The following is a 23,645-nucleotide window of genomic DNA, read 5'->3' as shown; positions in this document are numbered from 1 at the left end:
GCACTCCCTCACCTATACCATCCTCTGCCAAAACCAGGCACACCCTCATCTACACCATCCCCTGCCAAAGCCAGACAGTCCCTCACCTTCGCCATCTCTTGCCAAAACCGGGACACCCTCACCTTCACCATGACCCACCAAAACCAGGCACACCCTCACCTACACTATCCCCTGCCAAAACCAGGCACTCCCTCACATTCACCATGACCCTCCAAAACCAGGCACTCCCTTACCTACACCATCCCCTGCCAAAACCCAGCACTCCCTCACCTACACCAATCCCCTGCCAGGGCAGACATTCCCTCACCTACACCATCCCCTGCCAAAACCGGGCAGTGACTCACTTATACCATCCCCTGCCAAAACCGGGCACTGACTCACCTACACCATCCCCTCCCAAAACCAGGCACTCCCTCACGTACATCATCCCCTGCCAAAACCAGGCACACCCTTACCTATACCACCCCCTGCCAAAACCAGTCACTCCCTCACCTACGCCATCCCCTGCCAAAACCGGGCACTGACACACTTGCACCACCCCCTGCCAAAATGAGGCACACCCTCACCTATACCACCCCCTGCCAAAATCAGGCACTCCCTCACCTATACCACCCCTGCCAAAATCAGGCACTCCCTCACCTATACCATCCCCTGCCAAGGCCAGACGCTTTTTCACCTGAACCATCCCCTGCCAAAACCAGGCACTCCCTTACCTATATCATCTCCTGCCAAAACCAGGCACTCCCTCACCTACGCCATCCCCTGCCAAGGCCAGACACTCCCTCACCTACACCATCCCCTCCCAAAACCAGTCACTCTCTCACCTACACCATCCCCTGCCAAAACCGGGAGCTCCCTCACCTACACCATCCACCTCCAAAACCAGGCACTGACTCAGTTACACCATCCCCTGCCAAAACCAGGCCCTCCCTAATGTACACCATCCCCTGCCAAACCCGGGCACTCCTTAATCTACACCATCCCCTGCCCAAACCAGGCACTCCCTCGCCTACACCATCCCCGCCAAACTCGGGTACTCCCTCACCTACACCATCCCGTGCCAAATGCAGCCACTCCCTCACCCACACCATCCCCTGCCAAGGCCAGACACTCCCTCAACTACACCATTACCCATCAAAACTGACCCCATCTCCTCCAGCCAGCCTCCATCACCAAATGCAACAAGAGGGACTTACATCACAATGAAACAGATTTCACTTACCCCTTTTCTGATGTTTTGAATGTACTTTTGTTTCACAGATCGCAACACAGACCCTATGGAATATCCGGATAGTTATTCTGGCAAAACCGGAGCATGAAAACCGGATCAGCCACATTTCTACCAGCAGCGTTAAAACTGGCATCGCCAATGCTCTAGGTACAAAAGATTTCTGAGTCATTAATTTAGAACAGTCTTGTGGGAAGCTATTCTTTCAATGGCTGATCTTCCTGGTGGTGCAATAAAGAGGTTGTAGGAGTTGTTCAGTATTGGGCAAACACTGTCCTTTCACACTCTGGGATTGACTGGGGCAGTGGGTCAGACACTGACCTTTCACACACTTTGAACTGGCTGGGAGAGTGGGTCAGACACTGACCTTTCACACACTTTGGACTGGCTGGGAGAGTGGTTCAGACACTGTCCTTTCACACTCTGGGACTGACTGGGACAGTGGGTCAGACACTGTCCTTTCACACTCTGGGACTAGGATATACTGCACTCTGGACCTTGAGGTAAATTGTACTAAGGGCCCTGGGGTGTACCACACTCAGGATTTGAGAAAGTAGAACAGGTTTAAGCTGTACACTGCCTGATCACGATGACAGGACAAGAAAAAGACCTCAGTTGGTGCAATATAAATCTTGATACAGTGGCATTGAATAGTGTACAGGTAATGCCCCGTGATAGTGTGTTCAGCAATCAGATCAGTGATCCAGGATGATAAACTACCCAAAACCATTAAAACACAACCCAGAATGGATAACGTTTGATTGCTTTAGTATGAGCTGATATAAAGAGAGTCACAAACCTTCACTCACTCAGTAGGCATTCAATGCGAGTCACTGTGAATGATTGCTCATCATTCTGGGGAAGCTCTCTGTACTGTACACACATTCACGAATGTAGGATTGCATTTACTGCAAAGTGATATCGTCTACAGGGAATGCTCTGAACCAATATACATCTTAGTTCATTGACAAACACTTGCTGTCACTAGCTTTTTGAATGCTATTTAACAGGGTAAGACTTTTACCGACTTCGGGTCTTTGATATGATAGTGTTTCAAACATAGGTCAATTATGGCAGTTACACACAGCTGGGTCCATGAAATGGCAGATTATATTGTCTATGGGCATAGAAAGAACTTTTCTTGTTCTCTGTGTGTATTCTGAGAAAGGAACAAGAAAGAGGAATTGAGAAAGTACAAACCGACTTGTCGCGTGACACTTTTATGTGGACAACATTCTTTTTTGCTCATCTTTCCTGTAACACGGAAGGCCAACAAATGTGGGACCTAGGTTAAAGTTAAGCAAAACAATCTTAAAATATGAATAATTCTGGAACAGCAAATTATTCAAATAATGGACTTGCTGAGAACCAGGACTAAACATGAACAGCTTTCACATTCTCTGTTGGTTAGGACAATGGGGCTGGCTGGGACAGTGGGTCAGACACTGTCCTTTCACACTCTGGGACTGACTGGGACAGTGGGTCAGACACTGTCCTTTCACATTCTGGGACTGACTGGGACAGTGGGTCAGACACTGTCCTTTCACACTTTGGGACTGACTGGGACAGTGGGTCAGACACTGTCCTTTCACACTCTGGGACTGACTGGGAAAGTGGGTCAGACACTGTCCTTTCACACTCTGGGACTGCGGGTCAGACACTGTCCTTTCACACTCTGGGACTGACTGGAACAGCGGGTCAGGCACTGTCCTTTCACACTCTGGGACTGACTGGGACAGTGGGTCAGACACTGTCCTTTCACACTCTGGGACTGACTGGGACAGTGGGTCAGACACTATCCTTTCACACTCTGGGACTGTATGGGACAGTGTGTCAGACACTGTCCATTCACATTCTGGGACTGACTGGGACAGTGGGTCAGACACTATCCTTTCACACTCTAGGACTAACTGGGACAGTGGGTCAGACGCTGTCCTTTCACACTCTGGGACAGTGGGTCAGACACTGTCCTTTCACACTCTGGGACTGACTGGGACAGTGGGTCAGACATTGTCCTTTCACACTCTGGGACTGGCTAGAACAGTAACCTTCAAACTGTTCAGAACTGAATTCTAAGAATGTTTAGGACTGCTTGATTGTATAGTCTGGGATGGTTTTGTCTTTTCAGTTTTATGACACAGGTCTCAGTCCCAGTTAATCTGAAGGAGTCAGTATCTCCTTTTAGATGATAAAAGTCATGTTTGAATTAATTGGAACAATCACTGGTGATTAGATGTGGAATATTGTAATGATTCAAATTGGGATGTGGACAATTTGGATGATTGTTAGGTGTGGTGTATATGAATGGTTAATAATAACATTTGATGTATTTGGATGGCTGATGTTACTGAGTAAGGATTTTTGCTTTACACGCTAATGTGTGACTGTGTATTTTAATTTTCAGGTAACAAAGGTGCGGTGGGAGTGTCTTTCATGTTTAACGGTACATCCTTTGGATTTGTCAACAGTCACCTGACCTCAGGAAGTGAGAAAAAGCTAAGGTAAGAGTAGAATGAAACTGATGGGCTTCTCATAGACACGCGGTGGTACTTCGCAAATCTTTAATTCATGTAAAATTCATTGGAATAGTGGCGTTCATTGAAACAAACACTGTATCTCACAATAGTTACTCAAAAGATGTATATCTGTGCAATGATAACAAGGTAATCACTCATCATTGATTCAGAAGATGCAAGTGCCGCTTAGTGGATCTCCTTGACCTTTTCTGGAAGTGTCCTGTCAAATTATCTGTCGAAAACTCAAAAGATCCCAAGGATTGGTGATACCATTGCAACTTTCTGTGCTTACGTCAATGATATGGAAGGCAGTTCAAACTTTCAAGAGGAAATACAGATTATGGAATCCCTACATTGTGGAAACAGGCCATTGAGTCCACGCGACCCACTGAAAAGCATCCCATTCCCCTACACTGTCTTTGCAACCCTGCATTTCCCATGGCTAATGCACCTAGCCTACACACCGCTGGACACTATGGGCAATTTAATTTGGCCAATCTATCTAACCTACACATGTTTGGTCTGTGGGAAGAAGCTGGAGCACCCAGAGGAAACCCACACAGACACTGGGAGAATGTGTGTACACCACACGGACTGTAGCGCAAAAGTGGAATCGAACCCGAGTCCCTGGCTCTGTGAGGCAACAGTGCTAACCACTGAGCTACCATGCTGCTCTCTGCTGGCTGGCTGACTCCCTGGGATTTGCAGTGGCATGCCATATTTGAATTCCACTAAAATGATACCCACTTGTAGCAGGCATCCAAAGGCTATTTGGCAGCTCCTAAGTTGAGAAGATGAGTTGAGTTTTGGGCTGTGTGGGTTGCAGATGGCTAAGTTACTGGAGGTGGGGTTTTTGTAGGTTTCGATGATGGAGGAACTAAAGCAGGTGGAGATTGGGTCCTGAAGGTACCTCTGAATTCCATCTGCCCCAGAAGAATGTTTGAAACATGCTCAGGCCAGACCTCTGCTGGGAGTTATAAACTTCCGTACTGATTGGAGCATCAATTCCAAGCACTTCATTAAAATGGCTCAAGGCAACATCAGGCTCGAAACAATCATTGAGGTGTTAAGCAACTGGTAAATGTATCACTTCAGTTTTAACTCCAGTTGCTACCTATGCGTTAAGACTGAGTTAAAATCATCTCACTAGGATTAAGTAAACTCTTGGCTCAGCAGTAATTCCAAGAGTTGGAATTTATTTTCATACTGACCAAAGAATTTCACGTTTTAGTCATGAGTCCCTGATAATCATCTCCCCTCTCAACCTGCACATCATGGGTTTGAATCCCACTGCGGCTACCTGAGGAACTAATCTAGGCTCACACACACACACACACTTGTGGTACTGAGGGAGTGCTGCACTGCTGAATAAATGAGTTCACCTTCAAACTGAGGCAGAGCCTGCTGTCTCAGATCGATGTAAAACATCCCCTGGTGTTATTCCAAGACGAGTGGGGGCTACCGCTGGAGTCCTGACCATCATTTTCTGTGGGACTGAAAAAGCCCTCGATGAGATCCTGCTGTGCACAAGTTCCCTGCTGTGACCTTCTTCTCTGTTTCAACAGAGACTTCTCTTTTCAATGCTTTTTGACTGTTAGGCATTGGGATGGCCTTGGGTCATAAAGGTACTGTGTGATGCAAACCTTTCTCCCAAGAAGCTATCACTGGCTGATTGAATGATAAATATGCCATTTGGAGCAACATGGGCCAGCAAGATCCCACTCTGACCATGCTGAGTTGAGTGACCTTGATGTGTTATGTCTGGTCTGGGTGTCTGGATTCCTGGAGGACTGAAGTAAAAGAAGATATAAATGGAAATACTTCTGAACAAGTTGTTGTGATCCGGAACACACTGCCTGAAAGGATGTTTGGAAGCAGGTACAAAACTAACTCATAAAAGCAACTTGAATAAAATCTTGAAAACCTTTTGAAAGGCTATGGGTTTGAAATTAACTGGCACACTCTTTCCGAAGGTTAGTATGGCCATGATGGATCAAGTGCCTTGTTATGTGGGGTATGATTCTCTGAACACCTACACTCAAGTGGCAGGAAGGGTAAATGCATTTTAACAAAGGAATTTAAAGTAATTTTAAAGGGATCTATTTCCTTAAGGACATTGGTTTGTTCTGATCTATTTCTCATTTTCTCCTTTGGCAGGCGAAATCAGAACTATATCAATATCCTGCGCTTTCTGAGCCTCGGAGATAAGAAGTTAGGTCCATTTGACATTACCAATCGGTTCACACATCTGTTCTGGCTTGGAGATTTGAACTACAGAGTGGAGCTTCCAACACAGGTCAGAGCAGCAGACTATGGTATCTTTCATGACCATTTCACAAATCGCATTTTTGTTTATTGTCTTTATTCACCCCCTACTCTACTGAAGGTGCTGGTCAATGTTGAAATACCACAGCGAGTTTTAGATTATTAGATTAGATTACATTACAATGTGGAAACAGGCCCTTCGGCCCAACAAGTCCACACCGACCCGCCGAAGCGCAACCCACCCATACCCCTACATTTACCCCTTACCTAACACTACGGGCAATTTAGCATGGCCAATTCACCTGACCTGCACATCTTTGGACTGTGGGAGGAAACCGGAGCACCCGGAGGAAACCCACGCAGACACGGGGAGAACGTGCAAACTCCACACAGTCAGTCGCCTGAGGCGGGAATTGAACCCGGGTCTCTGGCGCTGTGAGGCAGCAGTGCTAACCACTGGGCCACCATGTACCTCATGTCTATGTCAGCCTAAAGGGATGCAAGTTTTGTTTCTTTTGAAAGGTGGGAAGTCCATGTCACCCCAACACTGTCTGAGGATTAAGCTAAATCACTTGCCCAATGCAATGCCTTGTCAATTGTGCAGATAAGAGCTTATGCCTTGAATCACTTGAGCTGTGCGCTCCTTACAATGCTACCTCTACTCCCAGTGCCAACCTGACAGAGGTGAGGTATTTTACACAGGGTCTGAGCAGTTACCTATGCTTCTGAATCTTAGCTTTCTGTGGATTTTCAATGGGAGCATATTCAAGACTATGATCAATAGATATTTAGGCACTAATGGATTCAATAGATATGGGTCATTGAGGGAAAGTGAAGTTGATTAGCATCAAGTCATTAATTTTCAGTCAAAACCCTTTCCTAACTTCACTGTTAGTCTATCAACCTACCCCAAGCACTGTTTACAGCTACCACCTCTAGGGTGATGAGGATAGTAATAAATGCGGGCCCAACCAACAAGGTCCACAACCCAAGAAGAAATAAAACAAAAGAAATCCATTCAGGATTTTATTAAAGAATGAAGTAGGTTCAATGTGCTGTATGGCCTATTCCTGATCCTGTCTACTGTATTCTTATCAATATCCCAACTCAAGGTAGGCCTCACCTCACGCACCGAAGATACCCTTTACATTTCTGAAAAGGAAGATATGATGCTCCCTGGACAGCGACACTCATGGCATCATTGTCTTTCCATATAATCAGCACGTTTTTCAAATGAGAGTCTTTCAGGCAGCAAACCAGCTCTGTGACCATTTTAAGTCTATTGTAATAACTGGACCAACAATCCAAAACATTGTATTATTTTAAATGGATTCTACGGGGGAGGGGGGTGGCCATTTTTGCCAAAACACAATGAAAGTGACTCCTCACTGGGGTAGGTCTTTTTGTGCAGGATGACATTGTGATCTAACCTCTCCATTTTGAGCAGGAGGCTGAGAATATTGTGGAGAAGATCAAACAACAGCAGTACCAGGAGCTACTAACCAAGGACCAGCTCATCATGGAGAAGAATGACAAGAAGGTTTTCCTTCAATTCCGTAAGAGCATGTAGCAATAATGCAAGCGATCTTGGGTAAAGTGAAGGGTCTAGGCCTCAGCCTGAACTTCCAGGAGAGACACAATGAACACTCTTTGAGTTTTTTGCTGCCTCTGTTAAAACAGATGTCCACCTCATACTTACAAAGGCCATGAATGAAGTTCTCGCAACAATCCTTCTAATTGACCTTTGCTTCCTGTTTTCCCAGAAGTAGAAGACAACTTTTGGTAGCTTTGCTTATTTCTGGTTCCCTTTATTTTTCTTTTTATTACATCCAGAAGTGCTCCTACACACATCTGAATGTTTTTTATTCCCCATCACTAAGTCACCCCCGTTGTTGATTTTTTTTTCATCTATTAACCAGCACCGCAAATCACCCTTGTTGTCCAATGAATTCATTTACATTCAAAGCTCATTAAGGGCGTGAATATAACCAGGGAATAGGAATAATCAGTAGGAATGACTCCCCTCCACAGCTCACTGCCTTGGCCTGTTGATGGCCAGCCTGGCTAGGCCCATGAGGAGGTCCTCAGGTATACCCACACCCCTCCGCACCAGATGTCCAAATATCGGGTGCAGGGGTCTGAAGTGCAACTCAAAGCATAACAAAGAGTTTTTACAAAATGGAAAAGTGGGCGGGGTCACCCACAGCCAATATATGCTCAGTCCACAAACTCCACAGTATCACAAAATAAGTTGTGCTGAGAATCCGTAAACCACCATAATCTGTGGTACTTTTGCTCACTACACTTTGGGAAGATTGACATCAAATGATACTTAGTGTGGAAAAACAAGTAGCCTTTCTTTTTTGGAGGTAGAATGAGACAACTACACACTAAGTAGTAAAACTTTATTAGACATGAAGAGTAAAGAGAATTTGGATTGAGGTGGGCAACTTATTGAAATGAGGTAGTACGTGTTTATAAACAGGGGGATTCTGGAAACTTGGTGCAAGACTACAGGCAGGGAGAGGGCAATCCCAACAACTGGGTAGTCCAGAGATGCAGGTGATCAGGGACCATGGGCATGTTAACACTAAGCCTATAGGCACCCATTGGCTCCTTCAGGTAGTGCAGCAATGAAGAAGATGGAAGATTGGACTCGTGCAACATCAGGGAAATTCTGAATGTGGAATGAGAAAGAGGTGGGCTGGTGCGACAAGGACTACAGGGAATTGCAGCGGCTGAGGAGCAGGGCTGGTAACGGTAATTGGGATTGGGAAAATATGGACCAGGGTTGGCAATGACTGGGAAGACTATAGGCCAGGATTGGAGAAATGAGCAACAAACTCCATTGCTGTCTGAAGTAGTGGATGGAGTTAATTTTGGTCAAAAGAAGCAGGAGAATTGACTTAGATGGATAGCACTTTTCAGAGAACCCAGAACAGGTGTAAATAGCTAGACAAATAATCTGAGGTACAGTTCTATGATTCAAGCTATTACAGGAGGGAATCAACTTCAACATGGAACATAGATTATTACTGGAATATTGATCTGAAATGCAGATCCTGATTGGATCACTAGTAAATGCACTGGTAGTAAAGGTTTGTTCTGATTTGGAAATGGTCTGGAGCATGGAAGAAAAATTTAATATGAACTCAATGTCTCAGTGGTTACCTGGCGTGGTGTGAAGCCAATCACCTAGAAGGTGGTTCTTTTGAATGTTGGTCTTTGAAGATCTCAGAAGGACAGCAGTCTCTATTGAAACAGTGCATATCAACAGTGGCCTCATTACGTTTACATAGCACCACTTATGTTGTGAAAGAACCCAAGCTGCTTCACTGGAGCATCAAACACAAACTGATACCAAGCCAAAGGAGATAAATGCTTAGTTATGGAGGTAGAATGAATGTCTTAGAGGGAGTGAGAGGGAATTGGAGACAGAAAGTAGTTATGTGCTAAAGGTGGGTTCCTGAATTTGAACACTGTCCAATGGAACAAGATGTCAGAGTCTGTGGCAGCTCTACTCTGGGTCTAAGTGTGAGCCAGGCACATCTCGGGGTGTTCTGGAGTCCTGCTCCAGATGTGTGCATTCTGGGTACCCTGCACCTGAAGGCCTGCCCGAGCTGAGCTATCTATGTACTAAGGGGTATGAGAAACTCTGATCTCCCCAAGCTGCTGAGCTGAGAAGTCAGCAATGTCCAGGAGCCTGGCCTTCCTTGTCACAGTGCGATAAGGTGGGACAGCAAGGCAGACTGTATCATGTTTGGCTGCGGGCAGGGAGAGAAAAAGCAGGAAATCACTTTATCATTATATTTTTTCACTTTGCAGAGGAAGAAGACATCACCTTCCCTCCAACTTATCGCTATGAACGAGATAGCAGAGAGATGTACAACTTCATCAAACAGAAGCCTACAGGAGTGAGCATCACAATTATTGCTCCAGTCGGAGTTTACATTTTTTCATATATATTTTTTCATGAATGATATCGCATTGGAATAAGTTATGGTGCTACAGCTTTATTTAATTCTATGTAGTGTGCTATAGTTTTGCATACAAAATGGTTGAGGTACAGAGTGTAACTTCTACATTATTTCAACAACACAGCTTAGATCTACTCTCAGAATGGGAGTCCTATCAGACCAATATATAGATTCTCCTTTTTTCATACTGGCCTGCTGAATCAGTTTTCTCACGATATCTTCCATATCCACAACTGCCACAATCTGGAAAGACAAGGTCCTGGGAATACCATCACCTTTCTTGTTCCTTCCAAACAATACACACAGAGGACAAGTAGAGTTCTTTCTGTGCCCAGAGACGGTATAATGTACTACGTCGTGGACCCATATGTGTGTAACCGTTGTAATTGACCTAGTTCTAATACACTTTGCCATATATTTACCATAGAGAGAAAGTGAGGGCTGCAGATGCTGGAGATCAGAGCTGAAAATGTGTTGCTGGAAAAGCGCAGCAGGTCACCTGCTGCGCTTTTCCAGCAACACATTTTCAGCATATATTTACCATACCCTATGTTGGCAAATATCTTACCCTGTTAAATAGCATTCAAAAAACTAGTGACAGCAAGTGTTTGTCAATGAACTAAAATGTATATTGGTTCAGAGCATTCCCTGTAGACGATATCACTTTGCAGTAAATGCAATCCTACATTTGTGAATGTGTGTACAGTACAGCGAGCTTCCCCAGAATGATGAGCAATCATTCACAGTGACTCACATTGAATGCCTACTGAGTGGGTGAAGGTTTGTGACTCTCTTTATATCAGCTCATCCTAAAGCAAGCAAATGTTATCCATTCTGGGTTGTGTTTTAATGGTTTTGGGTAGTTTATTACCCTGGATCACTGACCTGATTGCTGCACACTATCATAGGGCATAATCTGCTCCATGTTTATCTGGTCAATGCTATTCTTCTGGTCTGGCTGCCTCTCAGTCTCTGGGGTTCTCTTCTCCATGATGGGAAAGGTTTGTTCAGGCCCTAGCTGTTCAACATTACGGTCAAGATTTTCCAGACCAGGCAGGAAGTAAGGGTGGATGTGTCAAAATAGAGCTGCCTTCTCTCCACATTGTTTTTTTTTAACTGATAACATGAAATGGCGTTTGTAGCTGGGTCTGGCACTGTAGGGGAGTGGGTGGAGCCACCTGAAAAGCAGTCTCTGCTCATTCTTATACCCAGGCAGGAAGGGTGTCTACGCCTGCCTGGAGGCCTGGTCCTCTGGTCTGCTACAGGGAGATCACCACCTCCAGGCAGTTAAACCAGTCTCTTCCACCTCAGGGACCCTGGAGTCAAGCTGGATTATCTCCAGTAACCACCATCGATTGATCTTACATCACCACTGATTAATTTACTTGGCTAGCTATCTCATGAAGATGAGGAGGTTAACCCTGCTGCTCTGACCCTTCCTATCCCATGCTTGGGAAATTATCCTTGGAGCAGGATGAAGCTGAGGCACATCAGATAGTGGTGCTACTTTTAGGCTCACCTTGTTTCAAACACCAGCTAGAATCTATTCACTCAAATCTTTTTACTCGAAGGGTTGTGTTTTTTGAGTCTTGTCTACCTCTGCTGACCCTGTGAATAGTCACTGCCATCTCTATTTCTGTGCTACCCCAAGGCCCTGCTATGTCTATTCCTGTCTTCTAGATGGAGCACATTCAAAAGAGTATGATCTTGAAACCTTTAGCCGTGGTAAGGGGCCCATTAATTCTCAGTACAAAGACCATGTACTCCAGAGAGACCCAGTCTCCAACACTTGGTGCAGATGGGCTGTCTGTGAATAAACAATTGCCCAATGGTTGAGTTGCAGCTTTGACCAGACCTGATAGCAGCTTCTGACCTCAATGATAATAAATTACATTTATAACAAGGATACGTTCCAAGGCACTTCACGGGGCCATGTTACCAAACAACATCTGACACCAAGCCACATGTTGGGACAGGCAATAAAAGGCTGAGTCAACCAGACAAGGGTTTTAAGCACATCTTAAAAGGGGAGAAGTGAGAGTTAAAAGGCAAACTTTAGGGAGGAAATTCCAGTCCTCGTGGATAACCGAAAATGTGATGGCCATTGTTGGAGTAGTGAAAACCAGGGATGGATGAGAGGTGAGAATGTGCGATGAGATCCTGGACGATTGGTTAGAAATCTCAGATAGATTACTGTAGAGGGTAAAGCGCCATAAAAGTGGAGCTTTCGGAAGGAACTGTATTAAGCATAGAGGTTTCCTCCTATATGGCCAGTAACTAATTGTTCTCTCCTCAGCTAAAGTACAACCTGCCATCCTGGTGTGATCGAGTACTATGGAAAAGCTACCCCAACGTACATGTCATGTGTCAGTCTTATGGTGAGCAGGATTACTAGCCTTATTGTATGAACCTGATCTGCTTCCACTGACTTGTGTGCATTTATAATATCATTCTCTCATCACCCAACCGTGAAAGGTTGAACAGGAACTCTTTTTGCCTATGATTTCAAAATTTTATTGGGCTGCATGAGGAAAATAAAGTCAGGGTTATGGGGACAGAGCTGATATATGGGATTGCTGTAAAGACAGCCAGCGAGTGGGCCGAATGGTCTTCTGTGCCATAATGACTCTGGATTATTAATAGAAGGAGGTACCAGCACAGAAATTCAGAGCAACCAGGTAGTCAATAGTGGACCACATGAAGCATCAGGTTTCCTAGGGGCCACGAATAAAGAGGATGTTGGAGTATCCCCGAGCAAAAGAACGTTCTTATGCCACTCGTGTTAGTCCCCACAAAAGAAACCATTGAAGTCATCGATCACCTTCCCTTCTACCACCCTCTTGACAGTGAAATCCAAGTCATCACCACTCACTGCATTAAAAAAAAGTTCTTCCCCATGAACCCCCTCTGTCGCTTGCGCATAACCTTAAACCTGGGTTGCACAATTCTTGTAGCATCAGTGAAAGGGACAAGGGGACTATCCTTTGTTCACCTTATCTAACTCTATCATAATCACGAAAGGCATTTGTCAAATATTATCATCTGTTAGAGGGTAACATTATCGTGCAGAGGGTGGTGCCTGTATGGAACGAGCTGCCAGAGGAAGTGGTGGAGATAGCTACAATTACAACATTTAAAAGGCATCTGGATGGGTACGTGAATGGGAAGGGTTTAAAGGGATATGGGCCAAATGTTGGCAAATGGGACTAGTTCATATTGGGATGTCTGATCGGCATGAATGAGTTGAACCAACGAGTGCTGTATGACTCTGAGTTTACAAAAAGTTTGTGGTGAAAACTGAATGGGTTTTTCTTCTGCCCCAAGGGTGGAAAATCATCATTGTGTGCAGACAGGTTCGAGATGCTGGGACTCTTTAAGGGGAATAGTTGTAGCAAAAATATTGCCAAAATGATTTAGATTTGCAGCAGCAGAGACTATTTGCCATTTTTTTTGATGATCTGTTATCACCCTTCGCTTGACTGAAGGTACAGTGGGACTTGGTGATGATCTTTTGTCACACCTCCCCATTGCTACAACAGCTATAGGCATGGAGTGGAGTGATGATGAGTAGAGTAGCAGTGGAGTCTCTCACTCTCACTCTGACCCAGAGCCACTTCAGGAGATACTAGGACAGGTGATTGACATTTAGTCAGAGAGACTGGTTTTAAGGAGCAGTTTAGAGAAGAAAGTGAAGTTAGGGAGGGGATTCCAGAGCTTAGTACCTGAGCCATAGCGACCGATGGTAAGGTAATCAAAATTTGTTCAAGAAGCCAGAATTAGATGAACAGATGTCCCATAGATAAGTGGGTCTGGAGAAGGACATAAGGATAGGGATGGGCAAAGCCATGGAGGTTTCCAAAGCAAGTACAATTCAGACATTTCTCAACTGAGAACTAGTGTAGGTCAGAGATTACTGGGATGAAAGGTGAACAAGACTTGATGTGAGTTAGGATGTATATTGGATGAGCTGATATTTATGGAATGTAAACTGTGGTAAGAGTATGTTGGAATGTTAAGCCTGGCCGTAGGAAAGGTCTAGGTGAAGGCTTTGTGTGATGTTTTGAGCATAGAACCAGAACATAGAATCGAGTGCATTGGAGGTCAGAAACTCAACTTGAGATCAAATAATACACTAAGATTGCATACAGTCCGGTTTATCCTCAGATAGTTACTGGGAGATAGATGGAGTCAGCAATGAATGAAAAGTATTAATAGGAGGGATGAAAACAATGCCTTTAGTCTTCCTACTATTTAATTGGAGGAAATTTCTGGTCATCCAGCAATGAATGTCAGATGGAGAGCCTGATAATGTAGTCATACAGAAGTCAAGGGCATTCTGGATGAAGTACTGTTGGGTGTCATTAACATATAAAAAGTGGTAAAAAGGCAAAATTAATGGCTTTTTTCCTGAATGCGTGTAGTATTCACAACAAAGTCAATGAATCAACTGCATTAATACAGGTTGGTGGAATGATTACAGAGATATGGTTATAAGGAGATCAGCGCTAGGGACTAAATATTCTGGAGTATGTGACTTTTGGAAAGGACAGGCGGGAAGGAAGGGTAGCATTATTGGTAAGGGATTGAATAAAAAATTATCCAGAATCAGAAGATGTAGAATATATATGAATGGAAGTAAGAAATTAAAAAGGATAAGAGGACACTGGCAGGCGCATCTCGAGGCCCCTAACAGTAACTTTAAAGTGGGACAGAGAATAAATCAGGAGTTAATGAGGGCGTATTACAAAAGCTGTGCATTATTCATGGATAATTTTAATTTTCATGTAGATTGGGAAAGCCAGCTTGACAGAGGAAGCCATGAGGAAGAATTTGTAGTGTATTGGGACAGCAGGAATGCAGATTTGGAGTTACAATCAGAATCACCATGATCTTATTAAATGGTGGAAGTGGCTAAAGGGGTTGAATTTCCAACTCCTGCTCTAAGTTCTCATTCATATTTCACCTGGCCCCAGTGTAGCAGCAACATGAATGTTTTTTTTTCCACTAATAGGTTCCTGCCATCTAGCCAAGAAGAGGTTCTGCCTACTTCACAACTGAGTAAAGTAGACGGTGAATTTTCAGTGCTGGTGCAATAGCAAGTGTTTAGGTTGTATATCCCAGTGACTAATGGACTGTTTGAAACAGCACTTCCCTTTGGCTGTTCACAGCAGGAAGAGGACTGACCATACTCAACCAGCCATGCTTAAATAACATAAATTGGTGCACAATATAAAATATGATAGCCTGACTTGGCAGCATTTACTGAACAATCTAAGTGTGCCAAAGATTACATTAATGATAAATGTAAGATTGACTGATAATCTTAAAATGAGGGACACTTCTACTTACTGGACACTGCATGTATTTAAATGCAAGGATTTGATTTGTCCAGGTATTGTGCCTGTTCAATTAAATAAGAGCTTGAGGGACAGTGTTCCCTGATGCATTCTCCATCAATGGCCAATGGAGTTGTCTTGACCTTTTTATTATTCAAAACAAAGCTTTAGCATAGCTGCCGACTAGTGCATTCTCCGTAACAACAGAGTCGCATTCATAGAGTCATACAGCATGGAAACAGACCCCTTGGTCCAACCAGTCCCGTGCTGATCATAATCCCAAATTAAAGTGGTCCCACTTGCCTGCGTTTGGTCTACATCTCTCTAAATATTTCTTATTGATGTACTTAGCCAAATGTCTTTTAAATGTTGTAATTGTACCCGCATCCATCACTTCCTCTGGAAGTTCATTCCATGCACTCTGTGTATAAACTTTGTCCCTTGTGTCTTTTAAAATCTTCTCTTACTCTAAAAATACACCCCCAGTCCTGAAATCCCCCACCCATCTTGACTAATCAGAATCCCCACTCGAGAACCAATCAGCACTCTCATGCAGTATAAATTGTTGTTCCTTTTGTAATTTGGTTCCCTTGCATCACGAGATGATAAACTTCAACAGCATGTCTCTCTTTGTTTCAACAATACCCAGATTCTGCTCTTACTGAGTAACTATTGGAGAGGATGTTTCCTAACCTTCAGAAGAGTGCCCCCTACTGCATCAAAGAGATATAACCAAACTTCAAGAGATGTAAATAGATTCAGTGAATAGACAATCATGTGTGGACATTCTTATTGGAGTTTCATAGGATAGAACAGAGTACTTTGTAAATGGTGAAAAGCTAGGATCATTTCTGAAGAGAATTTAAGTTTCCAAGTACATTGTTGAAATTTCACAAGCACCAAAAATCAAGAAAAGGCAAATGGAATGTTGGCTTTTAATTAGAGGACTAGAATACAATGAATAGAATTTATACTCTAGCCTATAAAATCTTGGTTAGATCACACTTGGAACACTGTGAGCAGTTATGAGACCATCTTTCCGGGGGGATGTTTTGTACTTGTTTAGACTTCAGTGTAGATTTGCCAAGATAATGCCTGGACTCCGAGGGTTACATTAGAAGGAGAACATCTACAGGTTAGGGGTGTATGCCCTGGAATTTAGAATGTCTAGAGTTGATTTGTTTGAATTTTTAAGATATTGAGTAAATGAATGGGCCAGATGAAGAGGAACCATTTCTGCTGGCCAGTGAATCTAAGAACAGGAGGCTCTAGTCTAACTATCAGATCTAGACCTTTCAGAATTGAAGTTATGAAATCCTTCTTCATGTGCAAATGGTGACAGGAGTGCGATGCTACCTTAAGTGTTAATTTTAACTCTAAGATTGTTGTTATCCAAGGATAATTAGGGTTTAAGGACCAATGTGGGTAAATAGAGTTAGGTCACAGATCAGCATGATCTCAATGAATGGCAGACTAGGCTCTAAAGTTAAGTTGCTTTCTCCCGTTTCTGTCAATATGATCATCTGCCACTTCCTACCCTGTCAACCCATGACCTTGATCAGTGGTGAGTTAATTTTTAATCAAAGACAGTTTTTTGTTGTAACTCATCTATATTGACTCAATTTTGGATTTACATTGACTCACACTAACTTGATATCAGACCTTTACAGAAAGAAGGGGGAGCTTTCATATGGTTAGATTTCAAAAGTGACAGAGTGATACCAAAAGCTCTATCATATGTCTTGAGGCAAGGCATTAAGTAGCAATATTTTGTGTGTGCTGTGCAGTTAAGTGACCGATGTTTAACAGTTGGTTTTTAATTGCAGGTTGCACCACAGATATCGTCACCAGCGACCATTCACCGGTATTTGCAACTTTTGAGGTGGGAGTTTCAACACAGTTTGTGTCAAAGACTGGTCAGTAGCCATGAATTCTTCTCCTATGCTCTTTTTATACTCTTAGGGGAAGGTATGGGCTTTCAATCAATTAAGAGACCCCTGTGGTTTGTATCTCTCAGCTAAGTCCCTGCACAGTTTGATGTGAGCTCCCCCTGCAGAGCTGTGAGCAATATACAGTGTGTCTTAAGTGACCACAAACTCAGGTCTTAATAGGAGCCTTGTTTGCCAGAACTTTTCTCTCTGTGTAGAGTTCTAATCAGAAATAAAATGATGGGAGTCATTTGTAACTGAGACTGTGCTAACCCATTGTCTTCACTCCTCAGATCCCAACAACGCTGCCTCTCCTGGCACAATCAATTTTATCAGGTGTGAAGCCAAGCTGAAAACTAAATCCAAGACTAGGTTCTTCATTGAATTCTACTCCAGCTGCTTAGAAAGTAAGGATGTCGTTTTGTCATTGTCCTCAGCCAAACCAACTCCCCCCCTCCGCCCCACCCCCCACCGTGTGTGTTCATTGCTTTATATCGCATTGTCGCAATTCCTACATTTGCGGTTGAGTCATTTCAAGAGACTTTTCTCCCCAGGAGAACAAATGGCACAAAATTAAATTCCTCAATTGCAAATAAATGTGCAAATTCTTCAGTCTGTCTCTCTCTCTCCTCATCTGTCTGTCAGTCTGCTGGTCTCCCTGTTTATTTGTCCTCATTGTCAGTTTGCCTCCCTGACTCTTAGTTTCTGTCCTGTCAGATAGCTCCAATTCTGGATCAGTGGTGCTGGAAGAGCACAACAATTCAGGCAGTATCCGAGGACAGGCAAAATCGACGTTTCGGGCAAAAGCCCTTCATCAGGAATAGGCTAACACTGGTACATGTGTAATGGGATGAATGGCCTCCTCCTGGCTATAATCAGTTGATTCCATTCAATGGAATCTGCCAACCAGCAGCAGTATAGCCTGGTTAAAGTCATAAAGGTGTACAGCACAGAAACAGACCCTTTGGTCCAACTTGTCCATGCCAGTCAGATATTCTCAATTAATCTGCTCCCATTTGCCAGCACTTGGCCCGTATCCCTATAAACCCTTCCTATTCATGTACCCATCGAGATGCCTTTTAATTGTTGTAATTGTACCAGCCTCCACCACTTACTCTGACAGCTTATTCCATACTTTTCATACTTGCATCATCCTTTATGTGATAAAGTTGCCCCTTAGGTCCCTTTTAAATCTTTCCCCTCTCACCCTAAACTACTCCTTCTAGTTCTAGACTTCCCAGCCCAGGGAAAAGACCTTGTCTATACACCCTATCTGTGCCCCTCATGTTTTTATAAACCTCTATAAGGTCAGCCCTTAGTCTCCAACACTCCAGGGAAAACATACCCAGCCTACTGAAGTTATTGAAGATTCTTATTGTTTGCCTACACTTAGCTCCGCATTGAGTAGGGATCTACAGTAATCTTGTGTTCCCTCTAGATCTCGTGAAAAGTGCTGAAGGTGAGAACCAGGAGTCAAGAGATGAGAATCTGACAGTTGTGTGGAGCACTCTTCCTGAGGTAATCAAAACTTGTTCTCTAATTTCTCATTGTCATTAGGTGAGTTTAGGATTGCAGATTCCAGATGCTGGTCAGAACAGTTGTAATACTTATGGACTATAATTCTACATTGTGTTTTAGAAAGAAGTTAACCCTTACCCTGCTGAATGAAAAGGAACTCTGTACAATAAAAGTGAATAACCATACCCTGCTAATAACCAGCTCAATACCAATCTAGAGTCTTCACCAATAAATGCTTTGAATAAATCTCTTAGTTTGTTCTCACTTTGATGAATGGGGTACGATTTCACTGAAATTACAGAGAGGGGCAGTGGTTATACCCAAAACCTGACACAAGCAGGGAACAAACAGGAAACAGCACATCACCTGGAAAATTTAAGCATTCAAAAACCATTTGCAGAAATCCACAAAAGGAACTCATGAAGATTGAGGACCATGTTGTTAAATATCAAGAGACATGAATGGATGTAACGTTAAAGAATTGAACAAAATGGGAGCAAATGGACATTAGTCAAGTCATCAGAGGAAGTCATGAACTAACAATAATTAAAGCAAGATGTATCCTTCAGCCAAGTATCTTTACAGTGTGACATAGACCTTGCAGAGCTAGTTCGAGATAGTCATTCCAGTGTGTCTCATGCGACCATGAACCCAGTGAATAGTGATTTATTGTGGGAGCTCCCCTGTCCTCATGCTAAGTAATTAAGAGACATGAGCATCAATTAAACGGTTTCAAAATTGCTAATGATACCAAAATAAGGACAGAGCAAATTATTACCAAGAGCTTGGGAGTCTGCAGGAGGAGCAAGAAGAGGCTACAACTGTGTGAGTCGGTGGCAGAAAAAAATTAATTAAGAGAAAAGTGGATCATAAATTTTTTTGAAAAGACAATGAGACATGACCTAACTGGTAACATTCTCAATGGAACATGGAATCACGGAATCTCAAATGTGGGGCCCATCTCCACACCAACCCTCCAAAGATCATCCCACTCAGACCCTCTCTATCGCTTGTATCCCACTTTTCCCATGTCTAATCTATGTAGCCTGCACATCCCTGAACATTACAGGGCAATGTAGCATGGCCAGTCCACCTAATTTGCACATCTTTGAATTGTGGGAGGAAACCAACGCAGACATAGGGAGATTGTGCAAACTCCACACAGCCAAATGAACCCAGGACCTGGCACTGTGAGGCAGCAATGCTAACCACTCAGCCACCATGCCACTCCAAGGAGCATTTCTTAAATTACTTACAGTGTGGAAACAAGCCCTTCGGCCCAACAAGTCCATACCGACCCTCCAAAGAGCAACCTACCCAGACCCATTCCCCTACACTTACCCCTTCACCTAATACTATGGACAATTTAGTATGGCCAATTTACCTAACCTGCACATCCTTGGACTGTGGGAGAAAGCCGGAGCAACCGGAGGAAACCCACGCAGGGAGAAAGCCGGAGCAACCGGAGGAAACCCACGCAGACACTGGGAGAACGTGCAAACTCAACACAGACAGTTGCCTGAGGCGGGAATTGAACCCGGGTCTCTGGCACTATGAGGCAGTAGTGCTAACCACTGTGCTACCGTGCCACCCATGCATTGGAGCAGAGGAGCAGAGAGACCTAAAAATACACTACTTAAATCATGCTCTGTAAATACATTGACCTGTGTTTTATTTCATGTGTTAGGGGATTATATCCCTTTATCTCTGAAGATATGAGAAATTGAATATATTAAGTTGTAAATTGGACTGAAAAAAGGCAAGCTGTTTAAAAACTCAAATCCACCTCAAGGTGGAGGTGAGAGAACCAATGAATTGCTGTTGGGTTGGGGGTTGAAATGCTCTAAAAGAGCTTATCAAATCCCATCATAATCTTCAGAAAATATTAACAAATACAAAGTATTGCATATTGATGCCTGGTTGTCACAGACAGAATACTTCCAGCCCCCATGAAAGAACATATTGGAGGTAGATGCTGGATTCTGTATTACAAGGGAAGTTCCAAGAGCTTTCAGCTGACCACTTTAAGGAAAGAACCCTCTGTCTGTCTCTCTCTCTCTCTCTCTCTCTCTCTCTCTCGCTCTCTTTCTCTCTCTCTCTGTGTGTCTGTCTCTCTCTCTCTCTGTCTCTCTCTCTCTCTGTCTCTCTCTCTCTGTCTCTGTCTCTGTCTCTCTCTCTCTCTCTCTCTCTCTCTCTCTCTCTCTGTACCTTTCATGTGTCGGGATTAGCAGTTAAGAAATTAGCACTTTCATTAACGGTTCTCCCTTGCTTACATTAAAAATAGGTAACTATACTTTAACTGGAAAATTACATAGCCTTGTGCTAAAAAGAATTTAAATCTTTTTGTGACCAACCAAGCAGGTTGAGGGGAACCAGCTCAGCCTTTCTTACCAGATCACAACAAAAACATTGAATTTACAGATGTGTCCGACATTGGATAAAATAATATTGGATAAAATAATTGGATAAAATTTGAGTGCCCTATTCCAAATAGGATACTAGAGCTATGTAAAATAGTGCAACTTTGTTTCAGTAAGATGATGACAGGGGATGGGAGGATAACACTGAAGAAACTTGAGTTTTCTTATCAGACTGTGGAAGTGCAGCATATTTTGAAGTGTGTGAATATTGAAAGATTGATTCCACTGGATAATGAATCAACAGCAAGGAGATAAACTTGGGAAGAGTCCCTAGAAGGGTCAAGGGTGGGGGAGGAAAGGAGTGTTGTTATTGGAAGAGGTTGTTAAGAATATACAAGGGTCTAATGAAGATGAGTAAATCAGTGTTTAAGGAGAATAAAATTAATGCTTAGAAAGTAAAAATATTATAGAATTTAAGAAAGTAAGTAATAGGTGCATGAGTAGACCATTTGGGCTCCTCAAGTCTGCTTTGCTATTCAGTATGATCGTGGCTGATCCTCTTCTGATCTTTGACTCCATTTTCACCCACCCCCATATCCCTCAAGGATCAGAAGTCTGTCTATCCCAGGCCTTGAATGTACACAGTGATGGTGCATCCAGGTAGGGAATCCCTAAGATTCAAAATCCCAAGTGAAGGAAGTTCATCCCAGCTTCTCGTGAATGATTGACCGCTAAACCTGAGGCTGAGCCCCTGTGTTCTGTTCTCCTGGCCCTGGGAAAGCAACATCTCAGCATCTACCTGACAAACCTCTTCATAAGGAGCAGGAAAATCCTGCTCCTCGGATGCTGCCTGACCTGCTGTGCTTTTCCAGCACCACTCTAATCCAGACTCTGGTTTCCAGCATCTGCAGTCCTTGTTTTTACCTAAACCTCTTCAGAATCTTTTCTGTTGTAGTGAGACAGTACAATTAAATTAGTTTGTAAACTGTAGCTCTGAGGAATGGCTTGCCGCAACAAAATGATGATAGCTGAATGGCCTTGTGGTGTCTGAGTCTTCTCAATGTTTGAGACAGGGACTACACTTTGAAAGTGAGCTTGGTCTGGACCATTAGACTCCAGACTTCAGGCTTGGCCTCCTTAACAGTATAATTTTGACCGGAACTGCAGTCAGCATACCACAAATGATCTAAAAGCTGTCGGTTCATTGTTGTGAGGTACCAGAGGACAGCCTGTGTCCCAGAATCCATGCTCAGCAGGAATCCGTCCAATCGAAAGTGTGTAGCAAACGTGTGTAAATGATTGAGTGATATACCTTACTGGAGCATTCAGTGCCACTCATCTTCAGAGTCTGGTCTCTTATCTGTTGTAACTCGCTATCTTTCTCTTTGCCCCCACCCCCATGACAGTTGATACCCATTATCTCTGATCCAGAGTATTTACTGGACCAACACATCCTCATTTGCATCAAATCCACTGACAGCTACGAGTCCTATGGTGAGTATGAGTACGTATGTAGACATGGCTATGTAGACAGACCATATGCGCTGCCAACTGTAGTTTCTTCTCCAAGAATAGCATGTGGAGACTAGAGGTGTAAGCTAGAAAAATGCTAAATGCTAAAGTCTCCCTGTTATAGGAAGGGAGAGGGTTAAGTTGGAGAGGGTTCAGAAGAGATTTACCAGGATGTTGCCAGGAATGAAGGGTTTGAGTTATAACAAGAGGCTGGGACCTTTTTCATTGGAGCATAGGACATTGTGAAGTGACCTTAGAGAGATTTCTAAAATAATGAGGGGTTTAGATTAGATTAGATTACTTACAGTGTGGAAACAGGCCCTTCGGCCCAACAAGTCCACACCGACCCGCCGAAGCGCAATCCACCCATACCCGTACATTTACCCCTTACCTAACACTACGGGCAATTTAGCATGGCCAATTCACCTGACCTGCACATCTTTGGACTGTGGGAGGAAACCGGAGTACCCGGAGGAAACCCACGCAGACACGGGGAGAATGTGCAAACTCCACACAGTCAGTCGCCTGAGGTGGGAATTGAACCCGGGTCTCTGGCGCTGTGAGGCAGCAGTGCTAACCACTGTGCCACCGTGCCACCCAAAGGTGAATAATAAGTGTCTTTTCTGTAGGATGGGGGATTTCGAGACTACTTTTAAGGTGAGAGGAGAAAGATTTTAAAAAGACATGGGCGCACATTTTTTACAGAGTAGTTGGTGGATGCAGGTACAGTTACAACATTTAAAAGACATTTGGATAAGTACATCAATAAGAAAGGTTTGGAGGGATTTTGGCCAAGCACAAACAGGTTGGATTAGTTTAGTTTGAGATGATGATTGGCATGGATTAGTTGGACTGAAGGTTGAAGATTGTGGTGCTGGAAAAGCACAGCTGGTCAGGCAGCATCCAAGGAGCAGGCGAATCAACATTTCAGGCACAAGCCCCCTGACGAAGGGCTTATGCTCGAAACGTCAACTCTCCTGCTCCTCAGATGCTGCCTGATCGGCT

The 23,645-nt window shown here is 43.7% G+C and overlaps 1 protein-coding gene across 1 annotated transcript in view; it reads left to right on the top strand.

Annotated features, from left to right (window-relative positions):
* The window catches only part of inpp5d (inositol polyphosphate-5-phosphatase D), a 114,311-nt gene that overhangs the window by 61,969 nt on the left and 28,697 nt on the right, over positions 1–23,645 (top strand). Inside the window, exons 13-22 of the mRNA XM_043701883.1 lie at positions 1,261–1,378; positions 3,633–3,729; positions 5,902–6,040; positions 7,457–7,565; positions 9,835–9,923; positions 12,283–12,364; positions 17,149–17,238; positions 17,544–17,657; positions 18,689–18,768; positions 22,535–22,622. Coding sequence (XP_043557818.1) covers positions 1,261–1,378; positions 3,633–3,729; positions 5,902–6,040; positions 7,457–7,565; positions 9,835–9,923; positions 12,283–12,364; positions 17,149–17,238; positions 17,544–17,657; positions 18,689–18,768; positions 22,535–22,622 — 1,006 coding nt within the window. The remainder of the gene's footprint in view (positions 1–1,260; positions 1,379–3,632; positions 3,730–5,901; positions 6,041–7,456; positions 7,566–9,834; positions 9,924–12,282; positions 12,365–17,148; positions 17,239–17,543; positions 17,658–18,688; positions 18,769–22,534; positions 22,623–23,645) is intronic.

This window comes from Chiloscyllium plagiosum, chromosome 13 (genome assembly GCF_004010195.1).
Source record: "Chiloscyllium plagiosum isolate BGI_BamShark_2017 chromosome 13, ASM401019v2, whole genome shotgun sequence".
NCBI lineage: Eukaryota > Metazoa > Chordata > Chondrichthyes > Orectolobiformes > Hemiscylliidae > Chiloscyllium > Chiloscyllium plagiosum.
The sequence above is the reverse complement of the archived record's forward strand: the minus strand, read 5'-3'. Positions and strand labels throughout refer to the sequence as shown.